At 36.7% G+C, this 17,500-nt stretch overlaps 2 protein-coding genes across 2 annotated transcripts in view; one reads left to right on the forward strand and one right to left on the reverse strand.

The window, feature by feature from the left end:
- Nucleotides 1-4,625, reverse strand: part of CWC27 (CWC27 spliceosome associated cyclophilin) — a 100,028-nt gene extending 95,403 nt beyond the window's left edge. The window contains exons 1-4 of the mRNA XM_005530099.3: nt 4,468-4,625; nt 3,640-3,736; nt 1,979-2,091; nt 631-774 (exon numbers count right to left, since the gene is read on the reverse strand). Of these exons, the coding sequence (XP_005530156.1) occupies nt 631-774; nt 1,979-2,091; nt 3,640-3,736; nt 4,468-4,509 (396 nt within the window). The 5' untranslated portion in view covers nt 4,510-4,625. The remainder of the gene's footprint in view (nt 1-630; nt 775-1,978; nt 2,092-3,639; nt 3,737-4,467) is intronic.
- A 175-nt stretch (nt 4,626-4,800) lies between these two features.
- SREK1IP1 (SREK1 interacting protein 1) lies at nt 4,801-15,958 on the forward strand. The gene is made up of 5 exons (XM_005530101.3): nt 4,801-4,912; nt 7,366-7,413; nt 9,004-9,144; nt 11,159-11,237; nt 12,798-15,958. The coding sequence occupies exons 1-5, from the start codon at nt 4,900-4,902 to the stop codon at nt 12,979-12,981; spliced, it is 465 nt and encodes a 154-aa protein (XP_005530158.1). The 5' UTR covers nt 4,801-4,899; the 3' UTR covers nt 12,982-15,958.
- The last annotated feature ends 1,542 nt before the right edge of the window (nt 15,959-17,500 follow it).

The raw sequence follows: 17,500 nt of genomic DNA on the forward strand, positions 1-17,500 counted from the left end.
TGTAAAAATTTTGAAAGTACATTTGATATAGGAAATATTGTAAGCGTGCAACATGTGTAAAAGATAGCAAGTACAATGTACAAAAGTTCGGGTTTTTAAATTTAATGGCAAAAGTTGAAGGAATGGAGGTCGTTTTGAGAACGCATACAGAGGAAGACAATGAAGTTACTGTGAGCTATGAAACAAAAAACACTGAAATATACAAAATATTTGCTTTAATTTCTTTTAAGTAAATTATGAGAGTGGTAAATTCATCTCATGTTCTTTATCTTCCTGATCCGTCTTGGGAAATTAGAATCAAATCAATTCTAAACAGGATTTTCCAACATGTCATTAGTATTAGATGAACTGATTAACAAAGCCATAATAATACAAATAAGATTATTTAAAGGCAGCACAAAATGAAAATACAATTTAGAAGAATAACAGAAGCAAAACAGGTAGTAACAGGCACAACCCACAGAAACACTCCTACCAGATATAAGAAACAAAGAGAATGGAAGAGACCCTAGAAAGCACTGGATTAAATTTCAAATACACATAGCAGCAAACAATACTAAACTGGCCTTCAGGGAAACTTCTAGTAGCATCTGTCAGATTTAAACTGGGATTCCAATTTATGTAACAGACCTTTCCAAATATTGTGTGCTTGTTGTTAAGTTCATCTGCACGACCCAATGTAAAAAAAAATTGACTCCCGTTATCATGGGGTCCAGCATTTGCCATTGCAACAAGTCCTCTTCGATTAAATCGCAATCGTGAGTGGAACTCATCCTGGTAAAAGCAGGACAGAAAAGAGAATGACTTCAGTATAAAACTATTTTTTCACTCCTTTAGCTGCAGCATGATAGGAGATAGTAGTGGTATTATTTACATCAACATGCACACACAGAAAACAATGCTACTAATTTTGTTTTGTATTCAGACAGTAATAAATCCAAATTTTGAAACTCTATGCCAGAATTATATTTAAAATCTCCTACTCTAAGCAGAAAAAATTATTTTTAGTTCGTTTTTCTAATACTTAGTGCCTACAATGATGCAAAAAATGAACAATCTTCAAAAGAAATCATAAACACACAACAAACACCAAACAAAAAATTAGAAACTAAAATATCAGTAAGAGAAAGACACATTACTAATTAAAAAAATTCTAAATTCTGTCTTGTTAATTTTATCTTTTCCAGTCATTGCCTATAAATCAATTGATATTCATTATTTTTATTTGCATTCATTATTCCCCCAATATTAAGAAAATAAAAAACATTTTAAAAAGTAACTGCATTTCATACACTTCTTACAAAAATACTATTCTTGACAATCACTATATTTATGTGAAAAATTAATTTAAATCCTCATTCATGTAAAGTTCCTGAAAGCACATTAAGAGGTTGTAACAGTAGATGAATGCAAAAATCCATTGGAAGAACATTTCCTGGATTTAGGAAGACAAAACAGGACTCCTTCCAAAGCAAGGGAAAACAATGAATACCACTGTAACATCACAATACTAAACACTGCAATACTGAGATACCACTACTTTGAAGCAGCAACGCTACTGTAATATTGGTAATTTTTGTTTTGTTCTCTGCTCAGGTACCATTCAATCCCACAAATTTCATGCTAGATGCAAAAGTCTAGCAGCAAGAAGACGGAAGGCCCAGAAGCAGGCTTTGTAGCTTCAGTCACAAATAAAAGTGGCTGCCCCACCTGAAATAGAACAGTCAGGCACAACAGAACACTGCTGAGCCTGTGTGTGTAGCTTCACCCAGGATCTGAGCACCCAGGTTTATCATTCTACCAGAGTAGCTAGATCTAAGAACTCTTAGTTTAGAAGGGCATATTCAAACATACTGAAGTAGCACATGAAGGCATCTACTGCACATAGATGCATTTCATATAAGATTTGCTTTTTCAGAACTTGGAACAATGGACAGAGAATAACAAACCAATTAACATATAAGATATAGATACACACCTTGAAAGGAGCTCCATAGACTGACTCTCCTCCTGATCCAGTACCAGTGGGATCACCCCCTTGCACAATAAAGCCAGGCACTACTCTGTGAAATATTGTGTTATTGTAATACTCTAAAAAAAAAAAGAAAAAAAAAAAAAAAAGAATAAGCTCTTAAATACATGCAAGTGGTCTCAAACCCAAACTTTCATATACATCATGCAGTGATGTCCAGAGACAGAAGTTCCAGAAAACAAACACTGTAACTCCATTCTGCTGTTGGCTTCTATTTGGTTCCCTCCTATTCTCCACAATCTTATGAAATCACACTCTGTGATGTCACATGTTTCTACTGCAAAAAATCCTGCCCATCACTGACAAGATGACCTTGATGAAAGTCTTTTAAGCTTATAAGTTTTATTACTGGAATGACACTATCAAAATAGAACAATCTAAAACAAGAACTACAAATACTGTGCTCTGTCCTAGATGAGATCTCACATACAACATTAGCAATATCCAAATACAGATAATTTGCATTTTCAATCACCAGCACAGAACACCCTTCATCACTTATACTGCATATACAATGGTAATTTTTGCAGAATGAAATATGTGGTTCATTTTGCCCACTAAGCTATCTTCTTTTATTTATCTGATAGAGGTTACAAGATCATAAGAAAACGAAAGCAATGAAAACATAACTTTACCTGAACCAAACCCCAGGTTGATATTATAACACTAATAATAATAATTAAAAAAATAAACCTGCAGCATGCTGTAAGATAAAGTAGGGTGTGCAAATGTTGCAGCACAACTAGACACAGTCATGTATGGTTATATGCTCGGATAGTACTGATAAATATTTAAATGTATTATACAAAGCACAAGATGCAACATAGCAGTTAAAAAAAATCAGAAAGGAAATAAAACCCACTGAGTATACACGAACCTTTATCACAGGCTAAGAAATTCCTTTACCATTGCAAAAAGTCTCAACATGACGGCAAAGAACACAAAACAGACTGTATATATTTGTGATGGGGACACAAAAGCCTAGACTGCTATTATTTAACAGTTGAAAGCTAGAAGAACTCTTAGCAATTCTATAAATGTTTAAATGGGAGAGTAGCACCAGTCAGAAAACATATAAAGGCATCAAGCCTTTTACAGATTTTTGTTAGTTTTCTCAGTAGGAAGCTTCTCATTCTGGCACACACTACTTCAGTGGAAAGTTTTACAGAGCTTTCATCAACCAAAAAATACAGCAACTGAAACATTAGGAGCACTCATGGAGAAAAAAAAAAAAAATGGTACTGTAAATTGTGATGCAGAAATCAGAATGTTGGAGAATGTCAGATATTGCATCATTGTCGTCTCATACACACACTGAAGCTGTTATACTTTGTAGACATTTTCTGAAAGTGAGCCTTCTCAAGACTCTGAAAGACAATGTCTCAATACTATGTCATCTGCTTAATTTGAGAAAAGCATCAGAAATTTTTACTATTTTTCTCCACCAGCTTAAATGGTAACCTTGAAAACATTGCCTAAGTGTTAATTATTAATTTCTAAACAGAAATAAACTTATGACATACATAATTATGACCTCTGTTTTCTAGAAAGGACACAAAGATCGCATATGAATTAATTTCAACAACTACATTGCATTCAGCCATTACCTTCCATACATAGCTGGATGAAATTTCTGCATGCTTTTGGTGCTTCTTTTGACCATAATTCTATATCTATCTCTCCTGCTGTAGTTCTCAGCAAAACCTATAAACATACAGAAAATGCAGCCTCAGTTTTATTGTAACGGATCAAAGAATATAATGCTTAAGAACAATAGATGTGAATTTGTTATATTTGTAGGAGTGGTATACATTTAGGTGTGTCAGTTAGCTACTGTTAATTCTAACTAGCATTTCCAGAAATTGAGAGTATCTCTGAATCAATGTGTATAATGAAGATGTAAAACATAGCTGTAATAACATAACATAACATAACATAACATAACATAACATAACATAACATAACATAACATAACATAACATAACATAACATAACGTGGCTGATACTTTACAGAAACTTAGATACCCTTTATCATCTACTTAATGAAACAACGTGGGGGGAAGAAAAAGCCATAAATATCCAAAGGTCTCGATCTTAGAAGGAACACCATTACATTCAGTGAGAGATCATAATAAAATTGAGGACTTAAGATATAAATAGAGGAAATTAAAGAGAATAGAGGAAATTAAATTAAATGCTTCGAGGATTGCTCTGTGTTATGTCTCCAGACATGACGCCTCGTGCTTTTACTCTGGCGGCGTCAGAGTAACTTTAACCAAAGGAGTCCACCACAGAAACAATGATCTGACCTCCCCACCCTCAATCACCATCACCACCACCACCACCACCACCCCCCAAATTCGTGTTCCTCTCGCCTGTCCTCCCATAACCCTACAGCATATAACTTCTCCAGGATTTCACCCTGGCAGACTCACCTTCCCGTTGGTGGGAGGCTCCTGGATGTAGATGTTGCTCATGGTGGGGAAAGGACCGGCCCGGCCGGCAAGCCTGACGCTGGAGCCCGCTTCACCTCCGACACTTCCTACCGCCCCGAGCCGCCCGCCATCTTGGGCGCCTGCACACAACCTAGGGAAGGGGAGATGAAGTTGCACAAGCCGGGAGAAAGGAAGAAGGAACGAGTCCTCGGCCGGAGTCTCTCCGAGATTCACTGGAAAAAGCCGTGTGTTGGGAATGGCAGGCTTCTCCACACCTCTGTGGTCCACCACCGCGGCCCCCGCCCTAGGGGTGCTGAGGCCCCCTGCCTTCCCTGAGAGTGGTACGGTCCGGGAGTGCGCCGAGCAAAGCCTTCCGGCGGGGAGAGGTGTCGCTGCGCATGCGGGCCGGTCCGGTTCGGAGAGTGCGGCGGGATGGCACTGCCGGGTGAGGGGCTCCCGCCTGGGGCCGCGGCTGGGCAGGGAGAGCGCCGGCCGGCTCCGCCCGACAGCCTGGGGACGGGAACGAGCGGCTGGGCGGTGGGCAGCTGGGACAATTGCGCGGGGAGGGCTCGCGGCCGTGCGCGGTACTGGGAAGTGTGCGGGAGACTGCGGGCGCTGCTCCAGTCCGCGCTGCCGGGGGCAGCGGCAGGGAGAGGGAGGGGGGAATGGAGATGGAGAAGGAGGGGCACATGGAGAGGGAGAGGGGTCCGCGCTGGGCAGGGGCAACTCAGGGGCGCTACGGGCGCATCCTCTTGAGACTGCGAGGCTCTCCCCGAGCTTCTGGGTGACGCGGCGCTCCGCTCCCATCCCCGCCTTCTCTGGGGTTAGAGTTAAAGAACGGTGGTTGTCAGACATGGCTTTTCTCCTCCATGGTAGTTCTGGATTAGCGCTTGTGTCCCAGTAGACTGTTCTTGTGAGACAGGGCAGGCAGAAGTACCTGCGCGGTTTACAAGGTATTCGGGTATGTGTCGCCGTTTCTTCGTATTGTTTTGTCCTGACAAACAGGGAGTGTTTGGTTCAGGAACAGCTGAACAGGCCTGAGCTTTGGTGATAATTGCTTCTCTGATGAGGAGAAGGCCTTCATAAACTTCTTCCCATTCTAGAAGGGATTTTTGTGGAGGACATGTTTGCATTCAAAGGTTTCCAAAGCTTTTCTTATCTTATTCTCCACTGAATGATTTGGGTCCTTAGTTGCGTGCCATTTGTTAATTGTCTAGAGAATTAAGATATGGGAAGAAGAGTGAGAAAGAAAGCTTCTTGCAATTTGTTTGCTTTTAGTCATCTAAAATTTCACCTAGTCCAAACCCCTGCCTCTAACATTATTATTTAAAGTCAATTATTATGTAAAGCCATAAAAACAATATTAAAATTTAAGTCCTTGGAATTTGGTGGGAATATTTGATGACAGTATTAGCATTCTTGTCATCTGCTGGGTGTCTTTTTTGGAGATCCTGACTTACACGGTAGATTTCTGTAGTGTGCACTGTACTGACCTCCCTTTGCTGCAACACCAAATCTTCCTTTACCTATGGGTCAGCTATGCAGAGGTTGACTCTGTATTTCAGAAAGTTGAGACAAAGTAGGTAGCTTGGGTAATCTTGTTTTCTAGTCCCAAGGAGTAGTGAACAAGCAAATGCTGGTTTGAGTGTTTCTTTGATGTGACATTGCAAGATACTTTTATGCTTTTGATTTTTATTTTGTGACTCTTTCTTCTCTGTTTCCTACCTCCTTATCTCTCATGGGTGTCCTTCTAAAGATAGTCACAAAACAGGTACCTGAACACTGCTGACCTTGAAGGGGATATGTAATACTAAGGTTTTGGGATTTGCAGAAAATCACCTGTTATAATGGAATGTATGGATCTTTGTTGCTTGGCTTTCCAATACCCTTTAAGGCATACACCTCAGTTGTCCAAGTTTCAAAGGTAGTTTTTTAAACTTGGGGTTTGAAAGTTTCTGTAATTTTGAGTAGAATTTTCTAAAGACAGTGCTTGTTTCAGTAAATCATAATTTAAATTAATGGGGCCAATGTACTCCATTTCTGATAGCGTATGACTGCTTAAGTCACTGGGGTTTTTCTGCTCCATTCAGTTGGGAGATAGAAGAGCATCCTTTGATTTTGGGGATTCAGTTGTCCCTTTCATTACCAATGGCTTAAATTATTAAAATTAGATTGATCTGTGGGGCAAATCCCTGGTTCTTCTCCTGAATTATGTCCTACTGTGTCTGTTTAACATAACTGTTGTCTCACATGGGAGAATCATACACTTTCAATACCTAAAATTTGCATTATTCAGATCCTTCTTCCTGCTTAGAATCTAAACTTTTCTGTTGCTGTCTTTACTTTCTTACACATCTGCTTTCTTGCATTTTTTGTATTTGGTGTCATATTGTCTGGATTCAGAATAATTTAACGATTTGTTGACTTTTTATTTCCTTATTTTCAGGAGTGATTTTTTTGTTTGGTCTTTTTAATTGCCTTGTAAAGTCAATTCTTGTAATGAAATTATAAATCACTATAGAGTTTCCAGATGCCTGCCAACATCCTTGCACTGCTAGAATTTATATAGTGTGCTACAGATCACTGCAATGTTAGATGTCAATGGTTGGGTTCCTACTGTAACTATACAAGTGGAAAGGTTACAATAAATCAAATTAGGATTTGGCAGTAAATTATGTAAGACTAAATGATCTCTAGCAGTTGAAACTAGTCAAATGTTCTGATAGACTACTGTAGAGAAAAGTAGCCTTAGAAATGCAGTTTTTTTAAGAGATCTTAGTGTACTTAGTACTTTTGAGGGGGTGATCACTTCTGTGTACTGATAATATCTAGTCACATTTGAAAGAAACTTGAAAGTTCTCTTCAGCCACACCTAATTGATGAAATTTTCTCTTTCAGGTGGAAATAAGGATAATATCAGAGCTGGATGCAAAAAGTGTGGCTACCGTAAGTCTGTAATAAGCAATATGAAGTTACAGTGTTTTCTTTAGTTTATGATGTTGGTTGGAACTGCCTTTAGAGGAGAAGGGGAAAAAAGAAAGAAGTATTCTCCCTTGTATTCCCAGTATTCTGCCTAGATGTTTGTCAGTTTAAATTACCACATTATTTTTCTTTTATTTATTTCATGTTCATTCTCTGGTTTCTCAAATTATCAATCCTCTTTGAGTTTCTCAGGAAAAAAAACCATATTATATTTATACATACTACATATCAATGCAATTACTTGAGAAACTTTGCATTGAAAGCACCTTTGATATACATTGAGATGAGTGCTTGTGCTTCTTTTGAACCTTACTGCAAAGAGGCAGGCATTTCAGTTTAAGTCAAATCTAAATCACCAGAAAAAATAGTTTAAAATTTGTATTATCTTTTATGCTAAGAAAATATTATTTTGTGCACTGTTTATTTCAAGAAACAGCTACCTTTACTGCTTACAATTTCTGCAGTTGGCCTTTAGCTCATGATTTGGATTATACACTGATTGTAAATGTCTGTGACTACTTTCCTGATTGATGGAGACAGGTCTTAGTGAAGATTATAAATTTTTAGTCACTGACTATTTATTATTTTTTGGAACATTGGAGGAGTGAACACTGTTCTGTACTGAATTGTCTTGAACTTTCAGCACAGTGAGTGAAGCTGTCCAGGTTTTTTATGAGTGTTATGTTGGGTGACAGGAAAAAAGATTGCTTCATGCTTTCACTTCAGGCTTTGCAAAAAATTTTTGTCAATGAATTGCTTTGTGTATCTGTTCTTTCAAAGAACAGTGGATACAAATATAGATTTAGTGCTTTGTTTCTACATGCAACAAGTATCAGAAGCTTTCTGGTAGAGGAGGAAACTTGTAGTCAAATCACGTGATCCATGCCTATATGTTCCTAGAATCTCTTGTCTTCAAGGTTGGGTAGTTAGACATCATCCTTACTAAGAACATGAGCTTATTTCAATTGCTACTTGAATTACTGTGTCTCCAAAACCATATCTTCATTTTTTTTTAAATTTCATTTTATTATTTCAATGAGAGCATTCAGCACAAGGTTTCTAGCTGGTCATGATTATCAAGATGTAACTTAGAAAACTAAAAATACCAGTCAGGTAGTATTTTAGTCAGTATTAAATGCTGGTTGTTAAAGATTATGTCTCATAAGCAAACAGAATTCTACAATTTCACTGGAGGGAGTTAAGCAATGCATTTACTGTAGTTTTTGAAATATTTCATGCTATGTTTTTAGGTAATTTCTTTAGAAAGTATCTAAGACCGTTTAAAAATAGAAACTGAAGTTGAAAAAAATCTTAAAATAAGCAGAATAGGAGAAAGGCCATAAAGCACTATTAAATGGAAGAGCATTAAACAACCTATCAAAGTTCTTGGAGACTTTTTCAAAGTAAACTTTCTCCTGTCCCTTTCAGAGATGACAGACTGCCTTTTTTCCTTTCACTTTTCAAAACTGAGTAATACAAAAATCAATGTTACTTAGTTTTTGATGTTTTTTGGTAAATTGTGATTTTTTTTTTCTGTATATTTATTTTGTTCAGCTGGTCATCTGACATTTGAATGTCGAAACTTCCTCCGAGTAGATCCTCAGAGAGATATTGTTTTAGATGTTAGCAGCACTAGCAGTGAAGACAGCGAGGAAGAGGAACTACAGAGATTACAAGCCATGCGTGAAAAAAAGAGTAAGGTGTTTTTTGTGGGTCTTGGATAATAGTCTTCTTACGTGCAGGGACTCTCACTTTATCCTTTTTGATAGCTACTTTTAATTCTTTTAGCCTGTGATTTAAAAATAGGTCTTTTACTTCATCTGTTTAGACTTCAGAGATTTGATACACCTACACTCTTTTAGTATTATGATTAATTCCTTCTATAGGAAGTTATGAATGAACCCATTTAGAACATCTCAAAAGGGGCTCCTAAATGCAAGAGATTATTGATCTTTTACTAAGAAGCTAGTAATGACATGGATGTTCTGAGTTAATCTTTTGATTGTGACATGAAGTTCAAACATCTTCTAATGAGAATATGACACCTGGATTTCTCTCCAGGTTCTGAGTAGGATTTTGACAGAAACATCTAGTAAATTGAAATTCAGTCATTCATATTTGGAGAAGTACTGTTCTATATTTGGAAGGTCTGAGTATCAACTTGTTGTTAGAGTGAGAATAGATGAGTTGTTTATCAGATACTTGAGTTCGTTTGGACTCCAAAGAGGTTGTTCACCCAAGAAAGAAGGGGAGTTTGTTCCACCATGGTGTGTTTCAAATGAATGAACTTTCTTCTCCTCTGCTCTTCAGTTTTTTATTATGTTTTGTTCTCTTGCTCTCATATGCTCTGACATTTAGTTCCTAAAGAAGAAGCTATTTAGAAAGGAAAAGGTGTAGATAGAACCATATAGTTAGCTGTACACTTCAAATGAAATGGGTAGGCTGTTTATCAAGAGTGCTGAATTGGTACTGGAATGGTGCTTTCTTGGAACAAGTCTCTTTGGAAAAAATACCACTTATTGTGTATTTCTGAATGTAAAGGTTGTTTTTTTTTCAGTTCTAAGCTGATTGAAGATGGATACCTGCAGGAAAAACAGCTGTTTATTTGACCTTCTAATATTCCTGTTTATTATATGTTCTCTTGCAAATTGTGGCTGCTACATATATTGTAAGGAGACGTGTATTGTCAGTTATCCAGGCAGAATTTTGCTGCTTTTTCTCATCTTCTTAAGATTTTGCACTATTTTCTTTAAAAAATATTATTTGTTCACCCATTCTCATTCATATTTTTTACATTGCTCCAAAGGTAATTTTCTCTTTTATGTCATACTAAATTCTTTCAAGTTCCACTCCATAACATACAGACCAATAATTTGTATTTGTGATAGCAAAGGAATAACTACACCAGCATTCAGACTTTATGGAAAGGGTCATAGGAATAAAATGAAATACTCAAAATTTCCTCTCTTTTTTAAGGATAAATTGTAAAACCAGTGTTTTTCTGTTAGCTGAATGTGTATTTATGGTGGTGTATTTGTGGTGGATTTGCACTTTGGAGAGTTCAAAAGTACTTTTTGAACTGGTATAGAAAAATCTAAGGTCAGAAATTGCATCTATGTCATAAAAACATTGCTTGTAAGTGAAATGTGAAGTTACTGTACTATACTGTAGAGGATTAGGGCAGGAGGCAGACACACCCAGATGAGGGGTGAGTCTTTTGCTGGTCTCTGTAGGCAGTACATTAACAATTAACTCAAATGTGTCTCACGGCATTTCTGTTTGTGAAACATGAAATGGGGATGTGTGAAAATAACTCAGGGAAACCTAACAGAATATTATTTTTTTTAATGGTTCTAGTTTTCAGATGTGGACAATAATATGTTAAATGTTAAAACTGCTAAAATACAGAAGAACAGATAAGAAAACCTGATGTAATCATACAGGAAGAGGTCTTTTGGCTACGTTTTACAGGCCTTCCTTCATTCTTAGTGCTTAGATCAATGTCATTACAGTGTAAGTTGTGTATCGAAGTCTTGCTGCTACTGCAAAATATTTCTGAATTTGCTATACTAACCAGAATTTGGGGGAAGGAAAAGAAAGCCTTTTAACAAGAATTTTGTAATAACTTGACATTGCTATTGAAACTACTTTTTTAATGCTGATCTTAATTCAGATAAGTGTTTCGTAAACTTTAAATTTCTACCCATAGATTTAAATGAAGAGGAAGAAAAAAAGAAACAAAAAAGAAAAAGCAAAGAGAAAACAAAATTAAAAAGACCAAGGAAAAGGTAACCTTTTCACACCTCTTTTCATTTCAAAACATAGCTTTAGAAATATTTTTGATACTTGTGTTTTCTCAGGAAATACTGCTTCTGTTGATGCAAATTTATTTGCAAGTACATCTTCCACTTGAAAAGTCCTGTTTTCCAGTGAGAACTGATTCATGTTTATAATCAGTTCTTGCTGGACGATAAAGGTAATGGTAAAATAATAGTAAGGTAAAGGTTCTTAGATCTGTGGGGGAGTCACAGGCCTTCTGCCATGGAGTTAGGATCATAGGAGTGTTGAAAGCTCTAGCAAGCTGCAGGTCTGCAGATCAGAGAATGCAGAAGTCCCCCTGAGTGTCCAGCTTTAGACAAGCTGTGATGGGAAAAAAACAAGTCAGGAGGACTGTGGGGTTGGTCCCCAGCCTAGCCTGGTGGAGAAGGCTCACTGAAGTTCAGAGACTGTAGGGTTCTTTATGTGCACACGTGCATGTGTAAACACACCTGCAGGCACACACATGTGCTCTGAGTAACTGGCAGTTGTCAAAAGGGAAACCTCTGTAATACTGAGTTTTAGAAGCCCGAAAAGAGTGTTACTCCAGTTTCAGACAAAAATGTTATAATAGCCCAATGTTTGTGAATCTGAGTTGTAGCCTGTGGACAGACTTGGTTTCTTGGGGTTTTTTTGCCTTTTTTTTTTTTTTTTTTTTTTTTTTTTTTTTTAAGTGAGACTGTAGATGAAACAAACTGATGTTTTGTCATTAGGACAACTGATAAGATAGTATGCCAGGAACTGCACTGGAAGGTATAAACTGTAAAATGTATTTGGAGACTACAAGATGTCCCTCAGATATAAAGAAACAGGATTTAATACCTGTTGTGTTTGCATTTTTCCTTATCTTTATTTACATTGTGTAGCTCAAGCTTCCACTTTTGAAGACAGCCCTTGCACTTGTGCAGAAGTAGAACAGAAAAGAGTCAATCTTGTTGGTTTTCTTTATATTCAAGTAATATTTAAGTAAACAATAGCACAAATGTCCTCTTTAGTATTCATGAATATTTAATGACTTTTATTGTCATCACAGTTCTTTTATGTATGTAATCACTCATCACTACTGGTTAGAGACCAATAGTATGAGCTGCAAAAACATAAAAATTTTTCATAACTGTTCTATTAGATTTTTGCATCAGGGACATATATCTGAAGGCATTAGTTAGCATTGTTATTGATCATTTTGTATTTTAAAACAGAAGCTCTATCTTTTTGTCATACTTTATTTTTTGATGGTCTGTACTCTTGGTTGTTCTTTTCTCAAAGACTGAAAACCCACACAACTTGCCTGTTCCATTATTTTTTAATCTGTATTATAAACATGTTACTTTTCTAGCATGAAAGTCTTAATAGGAAAGTCATCATTTAAGTTAAGCATGCAGATTCAGATAACATAAGATTTCCAGTGGGTGCTACTGTACAAATTCTACACCAAATTCAAATTGTGACATTATAAAAATACTGACACCTTAAATGATTATTGTGTTGTTTTCCTTCTTTAATTACATATTGATCTGCATTTTTTTTACTAGATCTTCCTCATCAAGTTCAGCAGAAGAGGATGAGCCAAAGTCAAAAAAACAAAAATCACACAAAAAAGAAAAGGGGAAAAAGCATAAATCTAAGAAAGGAAAGCATCATAAAAAGGAGAAAAAGAAGAGACGAAAGGAAAAAAGTTCATCTTCTAACAGTTCAGACAGTTCAAGTAGTGACTGACGTGCTGGTCTGTTTTTGCTTTCACTTCTGCAGAGAAGATGATTTTCCTTTCAGAGCAAGTTTATTTATGCTTTGCAATGCTGTTGTAAAATGGGATAGATATATATATATTTTTGACAAATCTATTTGCATACATCAGTGCTTCAAATTATTAGATGGACCATTTATGAAAAGAATCTGCTTTTCTATTTCAGATTTATTAGTACTAATGCAAGTGGTTCTTGACTCTTATTTTTAGTTCAGTTGTGATTGTGTTTGTAACCTTTACAGTGAGATGTGGTAAATTTCAGTTTGCAAGCCTTTGTGTAGAACGATAAGGACTTAAATATGCTTAATGTCAGAATGGTTACTTCAGATTTGGAAATTCAAGTGAGATTTTCTATTACCTTTTAAATAAATGTATGTTTTACATAATATTTTTTGCTTAAATACATTAATCAGTAAGTGCAAATATGAATCAGTGTTCAGGTCCTGAGAGGGGAAGAATGAGCAATGGGAAGCTAAAAAAGATTGATACTTCAAAATTATATTCTAAAATCGATCTGGTCATAGACTGTGTGAAGCATAACTACATATTCCTTTGGCAGGATCACTATAAGCAAGCTGAAAATAAACAGAAGCAAACAAAAGCTACCGATTTTTAAAGTTCTTTTTCCTTGGGTTTTGTTCTTTGTCATTTCATCTTTGACATAGATGTAAAAGTTTGGATATCGAAACAAGACTTCTAGTATTGAACTTTAGCTATTTCTTCATTCCTGTCAATTGTTACTAGCTTCAGTTTGCATCTGAATCAATCAATCAATCACACTTTTGAAGGCTAACCCTGGCATAACTCTACAGCAGTGATTGCCCTGCTACTCCACAGGCTCCAAAGCTCTTGCAATACAAAGGTGATGCCAGTACAAACAAGTGCCATTCCCTGTCAGCTTCTCTCTGTTACAGAATGAAATGACCATTTCCAGAAAGAAAGACAAGAACAAAGCATATGAATAGTATATGGGGTGAGCATGACAAATGCATAGCGTAATGAAGAGTTAACAACCTTCATATACTTTACAGTAAACTCTGAAATGCAAATCAGTCTCTGTCAATTGGCACCAGGAAACAAAAGCAGATACTTGGTGTTTCCTTCAATCATCTTTCCCAGGTAGTGGAAGAAAAATGTGCACATTGGCAGTTGAGCTGTTAAGATGGGAAACAAACTGCTATAAAATGCCCCAAATCCTGGAATCACTGAATTGAAACTGAATAAAGCTGTTGTTTCACAAATAGCCAAAGAAAATACACAGTCACAGCACAAAAATTACAGCTTAAGTGTTCTCTGCAACTTGAGAGACACCAAGTAAAACCCTTCAGTCTCTTTCACAGTTTAGAGTATATACATTTTTGAAATGTACCTAGAGTAACTTAAAGCTACTTTCAACACAAATAGTTTTGTGTAACCCTAATTTGAATACATATCAGATTAGGACAGTTGAACAGCACTTCAGTAATATTTTTCTCTTTAGATTCTGCCAAAAGTATACTTCCATGCTTAGTAGTTTTCATAGTCTTTAGAGGCATTTTAACAATATACTTGGCATCTTCATAATCTTAAACTTCTGAAGTCTTTTACCTGCTACTAGCATCATCTTGCAGTGTAAGGAAAGCCGTGTGTACAACTGCAATTTAATATTAGTTTCCTGTGTTGATGCCATTTGGGTTTTGCCTTTTTTTTTTTTTTCTTTTATATGTTTTCTGTACTCTTCACACATATATTTGTAACTCTGTAACCTACTGTATTAGTAGCTAGTTTTCCCAGTACTTTTCCATGGCCTTTCCCTAAGCAGAAAGACAAAACAAATTCCAGAGCTTCAAGCCCAGGGGGTTACAAGGCTCTGTGCTGTCTTGGTTATTCCTGGGAACCAAGGCTGAGAATAATTCTTCAAGTTACATTTTCATGGACAAAGCACAACTGCTGAAGCAGGTGCTCCAGAGAAGGGGCTTGACCTGGAGGGGGAATTGCATCACCTCTTTGTGTCCTAAGTGAAGAATCATAGCTTAGAATTGCAACAAGACAATTACGGATAGAAAAAGCAGTGTCTAGCTGTGAACTTGGACTGAGTAACATTTACAGGCTTGTTCTTTAAGGACGTGAAAGCTGTTGAGATAATGCACATTGAACTCTGTATTTATTCAGTGCTTTTGTAGTTGACAACAGCAAAAAATCATAGATGCAGGTTCCTCTGAAAAGTATCATGAGTAATGAATCTGACATGGTGCTTGTTATCTGTTTCATGTAACAATCAGTTCTAGGAACTCCTGGGATGTATTTTAAGAAGATCATCTTTTGCAATTCCTCACATCATCTCTCTCCAGTCAAAAAGGGACACAATCTCTTTGTATGCAAAACAGAATGTCAAACATCCCAAACTTTTTCTCTCAACTGATGATTCAGTTGTGCTCCGAAGTCTCCACAGTAGAGCCAGTGGCAAAGCTGTTAAAACGTATTTCTGATATTGCCATGTCTTGTGCAACCAACCTATCTTACCTTGTGAAAATTACCACACATGACAGACTCTCTTGGGCAAACACACACTTGGTACCTCCTACTACAATGCCTCTGCCCCAAGGCAGTAGTACCTAAGAAAGACATTAATAGAAATTATAAGATACAAATCATTATGAATAATAATAAGGGTTAATAGAGAAAAATATGTCAAAAATGCATCTGTAGTAAAAATGCCGGAACACTTACACTGTTCACAAGAAATTCTAGTATAACAATCTATGAAGATGAATTCAAGTGATAAAGAAGAACATGAGATGTGGTGGTAGCAGAAAACAAAAGAGCTACAAGAATAAAGAACCCAAAGAGATTAGGGGGGAAAAAAAAAAGGAAAACTATTAGAGAAGAAAGACCGTAAGAATAGGTTTATCTAGAAAAGCAATGTTATCGTTTAAATAATAGCAATAAAGAAAAAAGTCTGAAAAAGGCTATTTTGTAGAGTTAGTTCATTTAAACTTCAGCAAGATGTGGTTTATTTACAGTTTGCTGTGTAAGCTCAATACTTGTCCCACTGAGAAGGTGTACTGTGAAGGAGTGATTAATCCTTATTTGTCTGTACTGTGTATTTTCCTCAGGCTTTTGTTAAAGTATAATTGTTTAAAACACCCTGCCAGAATTTTGACTATCAGAGAATTTTAACAAAGAATAAAGTTGTAAGTAAGTGTTACTGCTGAAGATGAATAGATCACACGGACACAGGTTGAGGTGTGGTGAAAGAAAAAGCAGAGTTTATTTTTCCTCCCAGGATTTATAGGCTTCTTACCATGGCCAGGGATTGGATGGTCAGGATAACACTTTCTCACTGCACTGGCCATGAGAGATGCCCATCACAAGACGTGTAACAGAAAGAATGTACACATATCTATGTTTACAGTTACTGTCCTGGGAAAGTCCTTAGAAAACTATGTTAGCAAGCTCAAAAGCTGAGTTTTCAGGGTGACATGTAAGAAACACATTGCATGTTTTTAATTGTCCAGGAGTAGATTTAAGCTGAAAATTGGAAGAAAGTTTTTTTTCATCAAAGAACTGCAGTTCCAGAAGAGCTAGAAATAACTTCTGGAAGAGGGAGCTGAGTACATGTAATTGCTCAAATGAAGATATGCTTGCATTAGATAGTAATAGACTGGACAAATAGATACAGGTGCTCTCTTGGAGATCAGAATTCCCTTTGCTAGTGGTATGTAATACGTTTTTTTAAAAATGGAAGTGATAGAAATACCACTCCAAGAAATTGTACAGATGTTACAAGGGAAAGGCTCAAAGTACTAGTGAGATGGAGACTGGTAGTTCAAAGCCAAGTGAGTTCAGGCAGGAAAATGTCTAAGACTGGCAACACAAGGCTAGATCTGGACAGCACATTATGCATACACTTTGAACAGCTGAAGCTGAAAAAAACCAGCCTCCACATTAGAGGGTACAACCACCAATTAAAGAGTAAAAGTAAAGTTAAAAAGTTAAGTCTTGAAACATGGGTGGGGCTAGAAAATAGAATCTCAGGGAAAATAGTTTTGGATTTGAGACAAATTATTCAGGTGTAGAAAAGTCATTGTTACAACTTTTGCCACACCACGATCCCTAGAAAATATGTCCTGCCCACCTGTATTCAGCCTAGTTTAGTTTTTTGAAGCAGAAAAGGCTGGTTCTGCTGGCAAAGGGTAAGTTTTCCTGCATATCAGTCAGTGCCTTCAAGGTCGTAGAACTTAAACAGGACCACAAACTTCCCAAAAAAATGCTACAAGTCTTCATTGACTGGAGTGACTTATGACTAAGTATGAGCAGAAATAGATGTTTCTTTAGCTTCTCTTGCCTCTTGTCTACAAAGCTGGACAATAGGTAGGATGTCTCTTACAGAGGTAATAAGGAATTTCTCCGTTACAAAGACTTAAGACCAATAGGCATTTAATGCACCACTGTGTATTTATTCCTCAGATGGGACAGAAGTTGGTTATTGTGTCTCTCCCATTCTCTGAC

Source organism: Pseudopodoces humilis, chromosome 4 (genome assembly GCF_049639895.1).
Source record: "Pseudopodoces humilis isolate 2021_Gansu_Grassland_sample_001 chromosome 4, ASM4963989v1, whole genome shotgun sequence".
NCBI classification, from domain to species: domain Eukaryota; kingdom Metazoa; phylum Chordata; class Aves; order Passeriformes; family Paridae; genus Pseudopodoces; species Pseudopodoces humilis.